Here is a 16,918-nt window from a genome sequence, read left to right on the forward strand (position 1 = left end):
ACTTCATTTGTCGCTGGACCCGACAGATTCTTAAACCTCAAACGCGGAGACATAACCCTAATATTACGGATCGTTTAATGTTATTAATCTTCTTTTTAAAAATGGCTAAAATAGATTACAAGATTTTAAGAAATGGTTATATAAGAGTAAGTATATTTTAGTATACGTGATGTTCCAAATAATTTGAGATCCACACTAAGATATAATTTATTGATGTTTACATTAGATTTAGAGTACTCCGTGGTTATATGTAATTAAAAAATACCGATTTGAGAGTGATACGACTATTCCTCTCATCAGTGAACAATTTATTATTCACGAATCTATTGTTATTCGCAATTATTTGAAGGTTTAATCAATAATTAATTTGTGATTATGTATTCATAACATACAGTATGGAATATTTTTGTTTTCATTGTGCTTTCTTTGTGGGGACTATACGAAACAAAACGTATTGTTAAGTAGAAGTTGCCCCGTGCGTAGCACGGATTTGTCTTCGTATTTTTCCGTTAGTTTAATTTTTATAATTAAATTATCATTTGTTCTATTGGTAATTTCTTTATTTACGGTTAGATTTTTATTTTATTTTTTTTTCCTTTTGTAATTGAGGTTCTTTTTCTATTGATAAAAATGGTTTATTTTTTGGGGGAGAAGAGTCAAGTATCTTAAGTAACTAAAAACTATATCCTCATTATGTATGATGAATATCATTAATCATGTTTACTTTATCTAATAACAAAATGTTTACAAGCTTAGACTGATTCTCTTTTATAATTAGGAAGTGTTGTTTTGCGATGTAACCGTTTTGTAGTACATTCATGGCGGAATTTGTGATTACAAAATAGATGGTTTAGGTAATGTATTTGTAAATATTATAATAATATTAAACATTAAATTGATCAATCAATATTTAACCAACTTCAAAAAAAATTAAATAAAATATATTTTAAATAATATTTAAGGTTTATTCATGTGTCTTTAAACACAATGAATTCAAACTTCAATAGTATTTTTTTATTTAGATTTAGTTAAAATCCAAAAAAATTATGAGATTCCATAGAGAGTATTTTCCTATAGTTTTCTGTATTTTAACAATATATAAAATGCTATAATATTTCTTTTTCTTTTATTCACTGATTTAACTGTAACCATAAGTAGTAGTTTATTAAAAATGACCATTGTAAAGATATGAAATCGAAGTGATCCCTTTTGGAAGTACAATACTTGTTATACCATAATTATCCCTACCATCACAAGCACCTTTTTTGGTCCTGTTAATACAAGACGAAAAATGATATGAATCCTTCATTGCTTATTTAGTGACTTTAAGCGAAAAATTAAAAAAAAAAATAAAGATCACATTTTGGTGATTTTATTCACTTTGACATTGTTAAAGGAAAATCCTCATCATCTTTGTCTTGTTGTTAAGTGAAGAAATAAGCGAAAGTTGAAATTCAAATCCCATATCACAAGTTAACTGAAGTCATGAATTACAAATCACCTGGTAATTAAAACGTTGTTTCTTCAGTGTCTTTCTTTCCACATGTATTAGAGATATGATCATCGATTTTAAACTTTGAGTCTCCCTATCCGTAGTAGTAATCTTTTAAAAAATCCAAGTTAGAATAATATATAAATAAAGGAATTTATAATTAAATTTTAAACTCAAAAAGTTCATTTTCTAAAACAAATATACCTTTGTTTGGGATACATCTTACGCTAAGTTGCATTGTTCATTTTTCTTAGATGTCATCGTGAAACTCTGGTAAGATCTCTGTGAAATTGTAGGACGGAAAGAATTCTTCCCTATCAAGAAAAAATGTGACGGATTCCTTTGACTTTATACATATGTCGTAGTGTAAATGCACGTAGGCTTCATGTCGTAATTAACCTTTACGAACTCGTTGAGGTAAAACAGACAAATGTCATTACACCTTAAGAGGAGAAAATAAGAGTAACTAAATTTTTTTACATGCTTGCATAAACTTTAGTTCCTTGTCTGAGATCTTGAACCCTCCGTTTTCATTTAAAAAAGAACTGTGCAATGAGCAGTTTCATTTACCTGATCTAAAGAAAAAAAGTTTTAAAGACATGAGATTTTCCTAGAATCTTGACAATAAATTGAGGACAAAATAGAATACAATCACATCAAAAACATATTAAAGAACCAGCCAATCAGCCACTATAGTAGGACAATTTGCCAGTTTTAAAGTAATGGGACATTACAGAATTTTAGATAAGAAAAATAAGAGATTAGAATTATGACTAAACATTGAAACTGATTTTTTTGATATAAATGTAAACTAAGTTATTGGGATTTAAAGGTGATAATGGGACGTTACTAAAACAATATTTAGCCTTACATAGTTTACTGAATTGACGATAAAGAAGAAGTCAATATTAACCATGTTATAATTTTGAAATTGTGAAGAATACATATGGCCCATCAGTAGCATTAATTCAGTTGTACGCCCATATATATTGGTTTTAAGTTTTAACCCACTAAAACATTAACCGATTTATGGAAAGCAGAACATTGAAAACAAAACATTTACTAGAGAACGTAATACAGAAAAGATGTCGAGAAAACAAAGTGCCACATGTCAGCTCCAAAGGAAAAGTTAAGTGAAACTTTGTCATATTATATAAGATTTGTATGTTTATTAACTATGTCATTTCTCGTAGTGTGTATTGGCCTGCTATTCATAGTGGTCGAGGTATAGCCAGGTAGGAGTTTGCTTAACTCGGTGAATTATATTTTCGACCCATGAAACTCAATATAAAAAAAACAAAAATTTGTATGAGTGAAGTAAGATAATTTAAGGGTAAACAAACAAGTATAATAAATTTATAAATTAATAATTGTTCATTTATCAAACATAAAGATAAAATACTTGTTTTAATAAACGTAGATAACACGAGTCGAGCAGCTAGTGGTTGATAAAAGCGGCCAATGGTCCTCACGTCATGGCATGCAAACGTATTAATCGTTTGTTAAATGACTGTATGAGCCTTCTTATGCATCACGTGAGCTTCTTTTTTAAAACTGAGCCGGCTTAAAGTCTTTCTCCTTAATTTTGCTTCACTCATCTTTTAGACTTTTACCATTCGAGTTTTGGTGTCTCTTCACTCTTTACCATATGCTTACACTAACTGATCCCTTAAATTTATTGATTTGACTCAATCCGCTTTGATTTTGATTATGAAGTTTTACAAATTATGAGCTCTTCTTCCCAGTTTATTTGATTAATTGATTTTGTTTCATATAAGTAGATGAATAATCTGATAAAATGTTCGGCTATATCTTTTTTTTTTCCTTTTCCAAACGACTTTTGTATGATTTGATCAAGAATAATACAGTATAATATTTTCCATTCAAAAAGTCAGAACTGCGTTCGTAAAAACATTTTAGGTTATAACAAGTAATCCATAATAGTAATTATATTGGAAATTCAAGTATAAATTTCATTTAGAGCTGGTAAAGAAGAAGAAGAAGTGTAGAGTAGAAAAAAATGTTGGTTTTATATTATTCATTTCCACTCTTTAATATACTTCATGGTAATTATTCATCTACCCAATTTTGAATGACCACACAAGAATATCTCAGTTTAAAAAATAAATCCAATAATTGCAATTCATGTTATATAATATAGTGTATATTATAAAATCTTACACACGAAAAGCTAATGTGTACAAAATATTGGTCATCATTTTTGGGAAACAGAAAGCAACAGCTATATAATACTATGAGAGTATGCAATATATACAAATCAAAATAAACATACGCACAGTCACGAATTAATTGGTGGATAATATTTTTTTTTTGTTGTCTATAAAGTTATCATAATCTCTCCACAATTAATGTTTTCAAAATTTCGGCAAATACCAAACTCCATTATTGCCATTCGTATTAAATGCGCTACTTTTTTCTCTATAATGTGCTACGTGCATATATATAAAGAATATTTGACTTTGATAAAATTTTCCTTGGATGCAATCCAAGCGAAATGGTTGGTCTAATATTGTAAAAAAAAAAAAAAAAAAAAAAAGTAGTATTTTTTTTTTTTTTGGGTTCTTTTTTTAGTATTGGAGATTCGGGAAAAAAAAAGTCAGTGAACCGTTTCATTATCTCCATAGTGGAGAAACTTGATCAAATTAATCAAATAAGATAATCCGACAGCAAAGACCACTCATGTTTCCTATCTAGAATACGGTAATTTAAAGGACGAAACTCCAATTCTATTACAGTATGTTTTAAAATTTACTTAATCTAATTTTTATTTATTTACTTTTCTAGAAAACGGGAAAATAGTCCCAATTACAGGAAAACAAAAATTAGAAAGATAGAAGTTGAAATTAAGAGGGAGAAAAAAATGACGTGGCGTCTTCATGTGGGCGACAGCTAATGTGAAACCTTCCCACAAAGCTTGTAGAGCGACGCTCTTTCCTCGATACACACCCCTTTGATTGTGTGATTTCATTATCACGATATGGACTATGGTGAGTCGACTTCATATTGCATGTTGAAGTTCTACAATTACATTAATGTATAAGTCTTGTTTTTTTTTTTAAAGTACTCTAATTACTTAATCTCGAGAGTAAGGCCGTAAGGGTACATTGAAACTCAAATGTTCAAATCTAGGTATCATTAGGTTTTCATATGATATTTCGTGGATGTTATATAACCGTTTTAAAGACTATTGATGGTCATTGGTTAGACGAAATATAGTCTTGTTTTATTTTTCTTAGGTTGATTGACTGATATCATATGTTTCACGATATCGTGATGATTCATGACTAAACGAGCAGCAAATTTTCAACGTTACAGCTGCTTTCAAGAGTAATCAAAGTTCCAATTATATATCAAGAAAGCTAATCAAGATAATTTTTTTTTTGTAAAGAAACTGTGTTGATCACTCATTCGTTTAGTCGTTTCCAGCAATTGTTTAGCAAGTCCTTTACAAAAAAAAACAAAACGTTGTAGTAAGTCAAACAATCAATATTGAAGAAAACAAATGATAATTTTCGTTTTGAGAAATTGATGAATATTTCACTCTTTTTCGTTCTTGTAAGACCGACCATGGATTCCATTCCTGTTTAACATATGACATTTGAAGTTAGATAATATATATAATTAGTATTTAACATGTTAGCATAAAAACAAACTCAAACTCAAAAGCCAATTGAGAAAGAAAGAAAAAAAGAGATAAAAGCATCGTATAAACGCAATATTTATCCGTTTTTATTATGTGGGAAAAAAAGAAGGGACACGTATACCAATTGAGAAACAGAGGACGGCACCGAACCATTTTGACTTCCCTCTTTTTCTATCCCTATATATACTTTGTACTTCCCCTTACGGACCCTACGACCTTTTGTTTCTCTCTTCTCTATTAATATTAATTTTCTCAAGCTCTCTCATTAGCTCATAAATTACTAAACCATTTGACCAATCTTTTTGATAAAACAATCATCCACAAAATCAATGGGAAGGTCACCTTGTTGCGAGAAGAACGGTCTCAAGAAAGGACCATGGACATCTGAAGAAGACCAGAAGCTTGTTGACTATATCCAGAAACATGGATATGGTAACTGGAGAACCCTCCCCAAAAATGCTGGTTTGTCTCTTTCTTTGCATTTTAATCATGTTTTTAATAAAAGTTCTTCAAACGTTTTTAAAATCATTTTTGAATTTCCTCATCAGGTTTACAAAGGTGTGGCAAGAGTTGTCGGTTGAGGTGGACTAATTATCTCCGACCAGATATAAAGCGAGGAAGGTTCTCTTTTGAGGAAGAAGAAACCATTATTCAGCTTCATAGCTTCTTAGGAAACAAGTGAGTTTGTCTTCTTTTTTTTTTTGCCCCTCCGACAACATCTTCTTTGAACTAGTTCAAGATTCTTACGTGTTTGAATTAGCTTTCTATAGGTGGTCTGCGATTGCGGCACGTTTGCCTGGAAGAACTGATAACGAGATCAAGAACTTTTGGAACACTCATATAAGAAAGAAGCTACTTAGAATGGGGATCGATCCAGTGACTCACAGTCCCCGACTCGATCTCCTCGATATCTCATCCATCTTAGCTTCATCTCTATACAATTCATCTTCATCACATCATATGAACATGTCAGGACTCATGATGGATACTCATCGTCGTCATCAGCAGCAACATTCATTGGTTAACCCCGAGATACTCAAGCTCGCGACCTCTCTCTTCTCTCAAAACCAAAACCAGAACCACAACCAAAACCAAAACCAAAACCTTGTGGTTGATCATGACTCGAGAGCTCAAGGGAGCGAAACGGTATATTCTCATCATGATGTTAACCAAACAGGACTAAACCAATATCAAACCGACCAATATTTCGAGAACACAATTACTCAAGAACTCCAATCTTCCATGCCGCCATTCCCCAATGAAGCTCATCAGTTTGGCCAAATGGATAATCACTTCAATGGTTTTGGAGAACAAAATCTAGCTTCAACTTCGACTACGTCGGTCCAAGATTGCAATAATCTATCGTTCAACGATTATTCAAGCTCTAAGTTTGTCTTAGATCCTTCTTATTCGGATCAGAGCTTCAACTTCGCTAATTCAGTATTGAACACGCCAACCTCGAGCACGAGCCCGACTACGTTAAACTCGAGTTACATCAACAGTAGCAGTTGCAGCACTGAGGATGAGATGGAAAGCTATTGCAGTAATTTCATGAAGTTTGATATTCCAGATTTCTTGGACGTTAATGGTTTTATTATATAATTCCAAGAAAGAAAAATAAAACCCGAGTGGGATGGAGTTTTCTTTTTATTATTTGTTGTAACTAGCTTTTGAACCCATATTATGCGTGAGTTTATTTAATATATTTTGATAAAAATTATATATGATTGATTATGGTAATAAAATATTATCTTATAAAAAAAATTAAAATTAATACTAAAGAAAAAAATTAAATTTCAGATGTGATGGTTTTTTTAAAATTAATATTATAAAAATCAGTTATGTTATAAAATCAAATCTGATAAAAAAAATTATAAATTTAACTTGACGTCCAGGCTAGACAAATCAAACTGATGACCTCACATATCCTAAACTATTTTCTTTGACCACCAGAAAAACGAAACAATTTTATAATCATGAATTTAACGCGTTTTCATATTTAATTTATGGCTATCACCTATGTTTTTCATATTTTTTATTCAATGTTTTCTTATTATTCATATTCTTTCTTGTCATTTTCATTGTCAAATTTTGTGTTAATTGTCATCGTAACTTTTACCGTTTGGTTCTTCGTTATACTCTTTTTCTTCTTCTTCCTCGTCAACTTCTTCACATTCTTCCACTGAAAAACATTTTTTTAGACTACCACACAACTTGTTAACCCATCAAACTCCAAGAACAAAATTATTTCTTTTCTCATAAAATTTGTGAAATTCATGATTACCAGCATAGTCAACACATGCACCCAATTATTGAAAATTTTATCCATATACTTATTTGGTTTTAGATCCACGCGTTTAGAAACTTCTCAAACCAAAATCCTTACTTGGTTTATAATATTTTAAAAACATAATAAAATATACTAATAATTATTTATTTAATATGAATCATATGATATATAGAAATATGAGTACACTATAAGAACATATTAATTATAAATAAATATTATCAATTATATTATATCATCAAATAATATCAACCGTATCATATTATCAAATAACCGTAACCGTATATTACAGTAAACGCTTGAACCGTAACCGTATTTAAACGTAACCGTTTAACCGTTTGTTAAACGGTTTTGGTTAAGGTTACAAATTTTTTTTACCCATAACCGATGGTTAATAAACCTTAACCGTGACAACCGTAACCTTGGTCATGCCTATGTATAGCTAATAAAACATGTGTGTTTGTCGTCTATCTTTCTTCTTTAAACCTCAAAATTTGAGTCAAACATCAAATTAAGGTCTTGCGATGTCAATCCTTCTTCGTTAGACCCAAAAATAAAAAATTAATGAAAGAATATCAACTCATCTATAAAATCATACACAAAAATATGTTTTACAGCTCATAAGAAACAAAAAGCACAAATGTAGATAAATAAGATAATTTCTGTTTTGCATCAATATTTATAATATTTTAAAATTTTAAAAGATTTCGAAATATAAAATTTGAACCTTTTAAAAATTTTCAATATTTTCAATATTTTAAACTATTAAAATTTAAAACTTATAATATTTAAAAACTTTTTAAAAGCTAAGAACTTTTAAAAGTTTCAATATTTATAATATTTAAACTTTTAAATTTTTTAAATATTATAATATTTTTTTGAAACTGTTTAAAGTTTTAATTTGATCAAATAAAAAAACAGATAAAACCAAATAAAACTTTTAAACTTGGACACCTAATAAATCAGCTTTCCTGCTTATTCGTTGTTGGAAGCATATTAATCTTATTTATACTGGTTCTGAACCATTGTCTAAAAATTTTCTAGCCGATGTGGGATATTGTGCTTAGTTCTTTGATTTCCATAAATTTTAAAAAAAAATTTCTAAAAAATTCTGTAAATTTAAAAAATGTTAATGAATGACAAAAAATTCTGTAAATTTTAAAAATGTTAATGAATGACATGTCAAATCATGATATGTTGTTGAAATAATTCTTAATATAGAAAATTCTGGAAATTGTATAAAGTGTTAATAAGTGATATGTCAAATTTATATTGGTTGTTTAAAATCCTATGTGGACAGCCTTAGAGTACCTCCATCAAGAGTTGTAATGAAAGTATCTTAAAATAGATTTTATTCTTAATTTTGAATAAAAGTGAAATTAAAAATTTTTTAAGAAACTTTAACATGTCATAGGTCCATTGAAGGTTGTTAAATTTGATGTTCTTAAAAATATTTTTCTTTGTAATTGTAAATTATTATGATATTTTGTTAAAATTTATAAGACTTGTATACTCTTAAAAACTTAAAAATATTGCATTCAATAAAAGTTTAAACAAACATGACATAAAAGCATATAAAAAATAGATTACAAAATGATTAATTTTAATTTTGATTTGTACCAAACTTTTTCCATATATGCTCAACCAAATCCGCTTTCAGTCGATCATGCATTTTTTTTGTCACGAACTTGATTTCGAATTGTCATCACATTTCCCATCATATTGCCGAGATTTGAAGGGATATCTGTAGAATACACAGAATCAACTTGTGAAGTTCTGTTTGAGTCGTCTCGTGCAAATGAGGCCATATCATACTGAGTATACCCATCACGTTCGTCTTCTACAATCATGTTGTGCAATATGATACATGCTCTCATTATGTTTCCAATTTTTACCTTACTCAACATGAGAGCTGGGTTTTTGACTATGGCAAATCGAGCTTGTAAGACTCCAAAAGCACGCTGACATCTTTACGCACAGCTTCTTGGTATGTAGCAAATAAGGATGCTTTCGGATCTTGTGGAATTCGAATTGATTTGGATAAAAGTAGCCCAGTTTGGATAAATACCATCGGTGAGATAGTAAGCCAGATGATATTGTTGTCCGTTGACAATATATTTCACTTTGGGAGCTATACCTTGTAATATGTCATCAAAAACTGGTGAGCGATCGAGAATATTAATATCATTTAATGTACCTGGAGCTCCAAAAAATGCATGTCATATCCAGAGGTCTTGTGTAGCTACAGCCTCTAAAACAATTGTTGGCTTTTCAGATCCACGGGTATATTGACCTTTCCATGCAGTCGGGCAATTCTTCCACTCCTAGTGTATACAATCTATGCTTCCTATCATCCCGGGAAATCCGCGGTCCTCTCCAATATTGAGTAGTCGTTGAAGATCTTCTGGTGTGGGTCTTCGTAGGTACCCATCTCCAAATAAATGAATGATTCCTTCAGTGAAATTTTCCAAAAATAACATCGCAGTGCTTTTAGCAAGCCGGAGATATTTGTCAAAGGCATCCGCTGCAGAACCATATGCCATCATACGAATGGCTGCTGTACACTTTTGTAGTGCAGAGAGACCAAGCCTTCCGTGACAATTTCTTCTTTGTTCAAAGTATGGAACTTCATTTGAGAGTCGTTCGACGATACGCATGAACAAGGGTTTGTTCATTCTGAAACGGCGATGAAAGATTTTAGGAGAATATGTTGCATCTTCACGGAAATAATCATCCCATTAGTGTTGGTGACCCTCTTCACGTTTTCTTTCAATGTGGACTTGTTTCTTCTTCTCGGGTGCAAATTGATTCATTGCATGATCGAAACGATTCTCGAATGCTTGATCAAAATAATTGTCCATTGCATGATCAAAATACCCATCCATCATTTCTTCAATGTTATTAGAAGCAGATGCCATTTTAAAGGAAAAAAATTATTGTGAAAAGGGAAGAATATATTGTAAAAAAGGAAAAATAAACTGTAAAGAGAAAAATAAATTGAAAAAAGGAAGAATATATTGTAAACGCTTGATATTGTGGATACAAAATGGAAATGGAATAAGCTCTAGCTCTCATTTATGTGTTTACAAAGATGTTGTTATATAATGGAGCTTGATATCGTGGGTACAACATGTCCGTGATCGTGACCAACAACAACATATTCGTGACCAACAGCAACATATCCGTGACCAACAACAACAATGTCTTCTTCTTCTTCTTGTCCGTGACCAAGTGCAATAATGTCTTCTTCTTCTTCTTGTCCGTGACCAAGAGCAACAATGTCTTCTTCTTGTCCGTGACCAAGAGCAACAATGTCCGTGATCTTCTTCTTGTCCTGATAGAAAGACACATAGAAACACAAATCAATCATACAACCAAACTAAACTAGATATCTCATTTAATACCAAGCTACATGAACAACACATCTCATTGTAAAACACATCCCATTGTAAAACCATTACATATCATTAAAACAAGGTAAATTCATTACATAGCCGATAAACTCATAGTCAAAAGCATCATACAACAACTGAAAGAAACAACACAAAAGCAATCATAAACTCAAACTGAAGCTAACTTGACAACATGTCATTAATTATCTTATTCTTCATAGCTATTTCCATTTCAGTAAGAGGCTCAGTTTTAGCAAGTAAATGGTCAAGCATTTTATGTTTGCTTTGCTTCTCTTTAATCACACTCTGTTTCTCTTTCAAGGCAAATTCCTTTTGCCTTATCTCCCACATGGTCTGGAACTCCACTAGAGAAGAACCTTCTGGCTGATTCATTGGCTTGTTTACAAGCCTTTTACCTTTCGCCTTTGCTGCCTTAATACCAATAGGCCGAACTTCCTCCTCTACTTGAGTAACTGGAACAAAGCTTGATGACTGTGAATGAAGATCATCACACTTCCTTCTCTTTGATGCTCCATTACCTTTCGCAGAATTGGAACCACACTATTTTTGATCATGGCGAAGCTCCCTCCAAGCATGCTCAAGGGTGAACTTCACCTTATAATCATTGAAGTAGATTTCATAAGCCAGTTTCATGACATCATCTTCATTCTGGCCACTTGAGTTCAACTTTGTTGCAGCCTCATAGCTTCCAACAAACTTGCAGTCTGTTTCGTTGATCTTTTGCCACCTTTGCTTACAATGACTAGGCTCTCTCTTTTCTACACCAACTAGCTTAGGATTTTCAGCATAATAAGTTGCAATTCGTGACCAAAAAGTACCAAATTTTTGATCGACATAAATAATTGGATCCTTGCTAGTGTTGAGCCAAGCACCGATGAGGGCCACATCTTCTATGTATGACCACTTCCTTCTACGCTCCTTTGATTTTTGTTCACCTACAGGGTCCTCCTCAGCATGCGAATGGGTTTCAAGGGTGTGGCTTTCTTGTTGACTACTTAACAGGTCCAGAAAACCTAAAGCTTTACTAAATGGGCCCATAGGCAAGTTTCTGAGTTTAAAAGAGGATCGAGAATAATGAAGGGTTGATTGTCTGGTTAGGTATGTAAAGGAGAAGAAAGGTAAGTGTTTAGGTTCAGCTAAACACTTAATATATAACTAGAAGTGAGGTGTAAGTGTATTTGGTTTTTAAATGTGACATAACAAGCAATCAATGACAACTACCAAGCATTGAGTATAACCTAACACTAGACAATAAGTGTATTACTGTGACAACAACCAACAATGTGTGTTTAAGTGTGACAATACAAGCAAACATGACAAGTTACAAAGCATTGAGTGTTTAAGTGTGACATTTACCAAACTGATCTTGTCAATTTAATGATGCAAATTCATGATACAAATATCTGAAAGACTAAGAAAGAGAAAGAGACATCAATGAACAATAACAGTGTCAATCAAACTGATTCGTTACCAAATAGGCTCACTAAAGCAACCAAACCATCAACGATATCAATGAATAAGTAAACAGAATATAGTTGAGTAAGATAACTCATCTGGAACTGTTTGGCATTGCGTAACTGGAACCACCTTCCTTTGCTTTTCTTCAAGTCCTGCATTGTCACCATTTAAACACTTTGAACAAATAACCACACACATAGATAGATACAGAAAAAATAAAAGTTGATAGCACACTAGCTAGAAGCAATACTAAGAATAAAATACATAATCAGAAGCTGAAAACTACATAATCAGAAGCTGAAGACTAAATAATCAGAGACAAGTATGAATCACTCAAAGTTTCCGAGACATTACCATCAACGAACGCATCGATGCCATTACTTGATTTCAGCTTTGTTGCAGCCACATAACTACCATTACTAACAACAACAGCAACATCGACATCAGCGGGAGGAGTACAAGAGTCCAAAGATTGGTTACCGGAATCAAACACTTGCGCGACGGAATCTGATACTTGACTAATGGAATCGGATTGTTGATTGAAGGAATCATCTTCGTCTTTGTCGAGATTGTTGATCTCGTGCCTGTTGTATCCTATTCTTAATCCACCCGCTCTTTTCTTCCTCCGTGACACCTGACGTCCATGACTCTTCGTCGGAGATGGATGAGTAGTAGTAATAACTGACTCGATCGGCTCAGGCTGGTGTTGAACCGGAGTCACAATCGTTAAGTCTGAAAACAGATTCTCGTCCAAAGCTTCCGTCGCATCTAACAAAACAGAGACAATAAAAAAAAAATCAGATCATCCGTTAAAATTATTGACAGATCGAAAATTACTACAAACCCAATTGAGAGATCTTACAAAATTAGGGCTACTGGTTTCGAGAGAGACGCCGGATGATCGACACTTCGCACATCGATGGTGTCTATTACGGTGATCGGTTTGATTCTATCGTCGTGTTGTTTTCTCTGTCGATCAAAGATAGAGACGAGAGAGAGAAAGAAAAAATAAAAGAAAAGTTTATTTTTCTCCCATCTAATCAGAAACTGACAGACACAAGTTTTTAAACCTAACAAAAATATCTTAGATAAACAACGATTCTAAATTAAATCATACAAAAAAAAAATTTAATCACATCTAATATTTTAGATACTCTTAAAATACTCTTATATACTTTGATGAAGGTACTCTTAGGAGATTGTAACTTCTACTTTTTATTAATATAGATTTTAATTGATATCCACTTTTTATTAAAATAATTATTTTTGGCCGGCTTTACTTCAACATATGTATAGTCTCCTGTCAATATTAAATTTGACTCAATGATATGAGGTCCTGAAATTGATATGTATAAATTGATATGAGGTGCAGAAATTTCCTGATATAGACATAAAATTATATCTTTAATATTACATCATTGACTTATGTCATGTTTCCCAAAAGGTATTAATGAAAACGTATGAGCCAACCCAATAAAGTCCAAATGATTCACCATAAAACTTTGTAGTATAATATCTTATTTTCCATGGTCACAAGATCAGCCACATGCATTTCCAGCAAAGATCTCAAGTAACTTTCTAAATTCACTAATTTTTTATTTAATTATATCGTCTCAACGCCTTACACCATTGTAATATTATCTATGTTTTAGAATTTTTGAAATAAGACCAATAAATCATGTATATGTAGCATGAAAAAAAAATGTTATAATCAATGATTAATTAATTTAAATATCCCTTTCTAAACACAGCAATTAAGAAACAAAGAACACACTCTTGTATAGCTAAGTTTAGCATAAACTATATACCGTACAAAGAGAAGAACCCATTATTAAAATCACAAAACTGTAGAAGACCAATCAGATGATCGGGGAACCGGGGAGAGTTGCCGGCGAGTGAGGGACACGTGTTCTTCATCTTTACGTGCAGAAGTAAATGAGTTACACAAATTTTGTTTCACAAGGTTATGAAAAGTTCCTAATTGGCTGGCGACACGTGTTTCGTAGTGTCGATGACTTGGCAACTGTAATTAACACAAAAAGAAAAAAAGTATCCTTACGATTATTGAAATCACGGCGTACGTTTTTTTTAATAACTGGCTTTACACGTGTAGGTATCATGCACCTTTTAGGATAAGAGAACACGTGGAGCTCAATAATAGATTAGTGGGACCCGCCTGCGTGTTGAGCTTAATGAGCTGTTGTGTTATTTCTTGACTGCTCGATTGGACATAAGTGTACATCAACACATTGGTTCTTTTTTTTTTTTTTGTTCTTTGAAGTTTTGGCAAATAATTAAATTATATACTTTTTGAACGATTAAATACTGTGATTTTGACATACGATTTTTTTTTTCTTTCTCACATGAGTTATACATTTACAAATGTCAACTATTTATTGCTGTATGACTTTCTTCAAGAGACTATAATTTTCTTATCACTTGTTAAGGCAAAGTCTTATGTTTCTTTTTGTGTGTTTATGCACATAATTAAACCAAGAACTTTATCGAATGTATTGTAAAACCAAAAAAAAAAAAATGTATTACCAATACAACTTTATAAATTAAGCATCATGAATAGATGTAGTTATAAACAAATATAGCTTTCTTTAATATTCTGGACGAGTTGAAATTGCTGAGAAATCGATTTATTTATTGTCGTTGTCCATCGTAACCAAATTTCTACGTTGTAGGTTCACTGTTTACTTCTATTTTTTTTTATCTAGCTTAGTTATTAAATTAGACTAAATTTACATACCAAAATAAAATAGTCTGTCGTAAAAAGTTTCAAAATTATGAGCTGGGAGAAACAAAGTGCAATCTATTGACTTTAAAACAAAGAATCAGAAAAAGCCTCAAAAATGTAAAAAGATTTTGGGCGGCTACGTATATGAATATATTGGACCAAAGCAAAAAGGCAAACTTTGTTTTACATGCTCTCGTTAGTTTTCGTGGGTTGTGTGTCTCCATGTTCTTGACAAACAACAAAACGTGTTTTTCTCGTATACACTTCGTGTTGTATTTCTATATAGCCACTTGATCACAAGAAAACAAAAACCAATGGTCAAAATTTGGAGGTTCATAGAGTTTACCTAATTTAATCCCATCCTAAATTCACTACATATCTAGTTTTGTCTACTGCGTTTTCTTGGTAATTCCCCTCACCAATAATAGAAAACAAAAGAAGGAGAGTAAAAGACAGAATCGTTTTTGGGTTATCACCATTTTTCACTAAAATGGCTCACAGCTTGAACGTTTTGGTCAATGTTGGATTATATTATACGTACGTACCTTCCAATTTTAATCATAGCAAGATATAAGTCGGATTTGAGTCTGTGATGTGTATCATCCATATAAACCCTTTAACCAAAAGAAAATCCATATGGTCCAATTTAAAATTATGAGATATCTATTACATATGCACTAGTCCAAAAATTTTCCTAACGCCAGTTGTTAAGAGCGAAACTGCGAATTATTGTCGCAAAAAAAATTGGACTACTGGACTTGGATAGTTAATTATTGTTGTCCGTACGGTCAGAAGCTTCGATAATTACATCTGGTTGTTACAATGGTCAACGGCTACGTATTCCATACGTCATTTATACATCACAGAAAATACTAGAGAGCTGATCAGAGAATACGTAAATAAAACTGGAAAACCAAATATAAATGAGCAATGACATCAAACAATTTAAGAGTTAGTGATTATAATAAAAATGATTATTTTAGCCTGTACTCAGGCTAAATAAACTGAATTCAAGTTGGTAAATTTTATTAGTAGTTTGTAAACAGAAGATTAATTATTGGTTTATAAAAAAAAAGAATCAAAATGTGTAAAATAAAAAAATGATAATACAACTACTTTTTCTGAACCAATTGTGAATTACATGGAAAATGCATCTCTATGTTCTGCAGTCGATATCTAACATGATTTTCAAAAAACGAAAATGAAACTTGATTTTCAAAGTTAAACAAAAAATAAACATTATCCATTTGTTCATGGTTGGCCCATATTATTAATTGGAATGTGAAAATAGTTTTCTTATAAGCAAAGCAAAACAACAAAAAACTCTAATTCAAAACCTTTATTAAAACAAACAAGAACTCAATATCTTCTAGAGTAAAATTGATAGACCATTTAGTCATACATGGACAGAAAGTCCCAGCCGTCCAAAGGAAACAATAAAATCAGATAATGTCAATTTTGAAAAGTTAAGATAGGAACCTCTAAAGTGGATGTGTGTCTTTTGCAAGCATATTGTGGGCATTCTTGTGGTTTCATACTTGGTGAAAGCCATGCGACTTTGAGTTTGTTAAGGGTATATATCTAAATTGCATTAGAAAAAAATATTATATCGGAACTAAATGGTTGCTGGTATAGTCGTGACTTAGTATGTCGGGGGTTTTTGACCAAGTTCAACTTCTGTTGGACACATCTTTTAATTTTTTCAAAGCGGATTGACATAATATTTGCAGATTCCATTGATTAATATAAGAGTTTAAATTTGGGATTCGTAAGTCACCAGCAACGAATAAAACTTAGCTAGTAGATATCATTCTTACGAAATTGGTCTACAATGAACTGAATAAAATGTGAGACTATATAT

At 31.7% G+C, this 16,918-nt stretch overlaps 1 protein-coding gene and 1 pseudogene across 1 annotated transcript; one reads left to right on the top strand and one right to left on the bottom strand.

The window, feature by feature from the left end:
* The first annotated feature begins 5,365 nt into the window (after nucleotides 1-5,365).
* On the top strand, nucleotides 5,366-6,901 carry LOC104722918 (transcription factor MYB102). Its single transcript, XM_010441173.2, has 3 exons — nucleotides 5,366-5,618; nucleotides 5,705-5,834; nucleotides 5,927-6,901. The coding sequence occupies exons 1-3, from the start codon at nucleotides 5,486-5,488 to the stop codon at nucleotides 6,756-6,758; spliced, it is 1,095 nt and encodes a 364-aa protein (XP_010439475.1). The 5' UTR covers nucleotides 5,366-5,485; the 3' UTR covers nucleotides 6,759-6,901.
* A 3,922-nt stretch (nucleotides 6,902-10,823) lies between these two features.
* Nucleotides 10,824-11,894, bottom strand: LOC147933829 (glutathione S-transferase T3-like; annotated as a pseudogene).
* Nucleotides 11,895-16,918: the final 5,024 nt, after the last annotated feature.

Source organism: Camelina sativa, chromosome 11 (genome assembly GCF_030686135.1).
Source record: "Camelina sativa cultivar CO46 ecotype springtype chromosome 11, ASM3068613v1".
NCBI lineage: Eukaryota > Viridiplantae > Streptophyta > Magnoliopsida > Brassicales > Brassicaceae > Camelina > Camelina sativa.

Excerpts from the sequence above, each read along its gene's own strand:
- LOC104722918 (XM_010441173.2), top strand. The coding sequence starts at position 5,486 with ATGGGAAGGTCACCTTGTTGCGAGAAGAACGGTCTCAAGAAAGGACCA. Across the intron at positions 5,619-5,704 it reads AACCCTCCCCAAAAATGCTG|GTTTACAAAGGTGTGGCAAG; the intron begins GTTTGTCTCTTT and ends TTTCCTCATCAG. Across the intron at positions 5,835-5,926 it reads CATAGCTTCTTAGGAAACAA|GTGGTCTGCGATTGCGGCAC; the intron begins GTGAGTTTGTCT and ends AGCTTTCTATAG.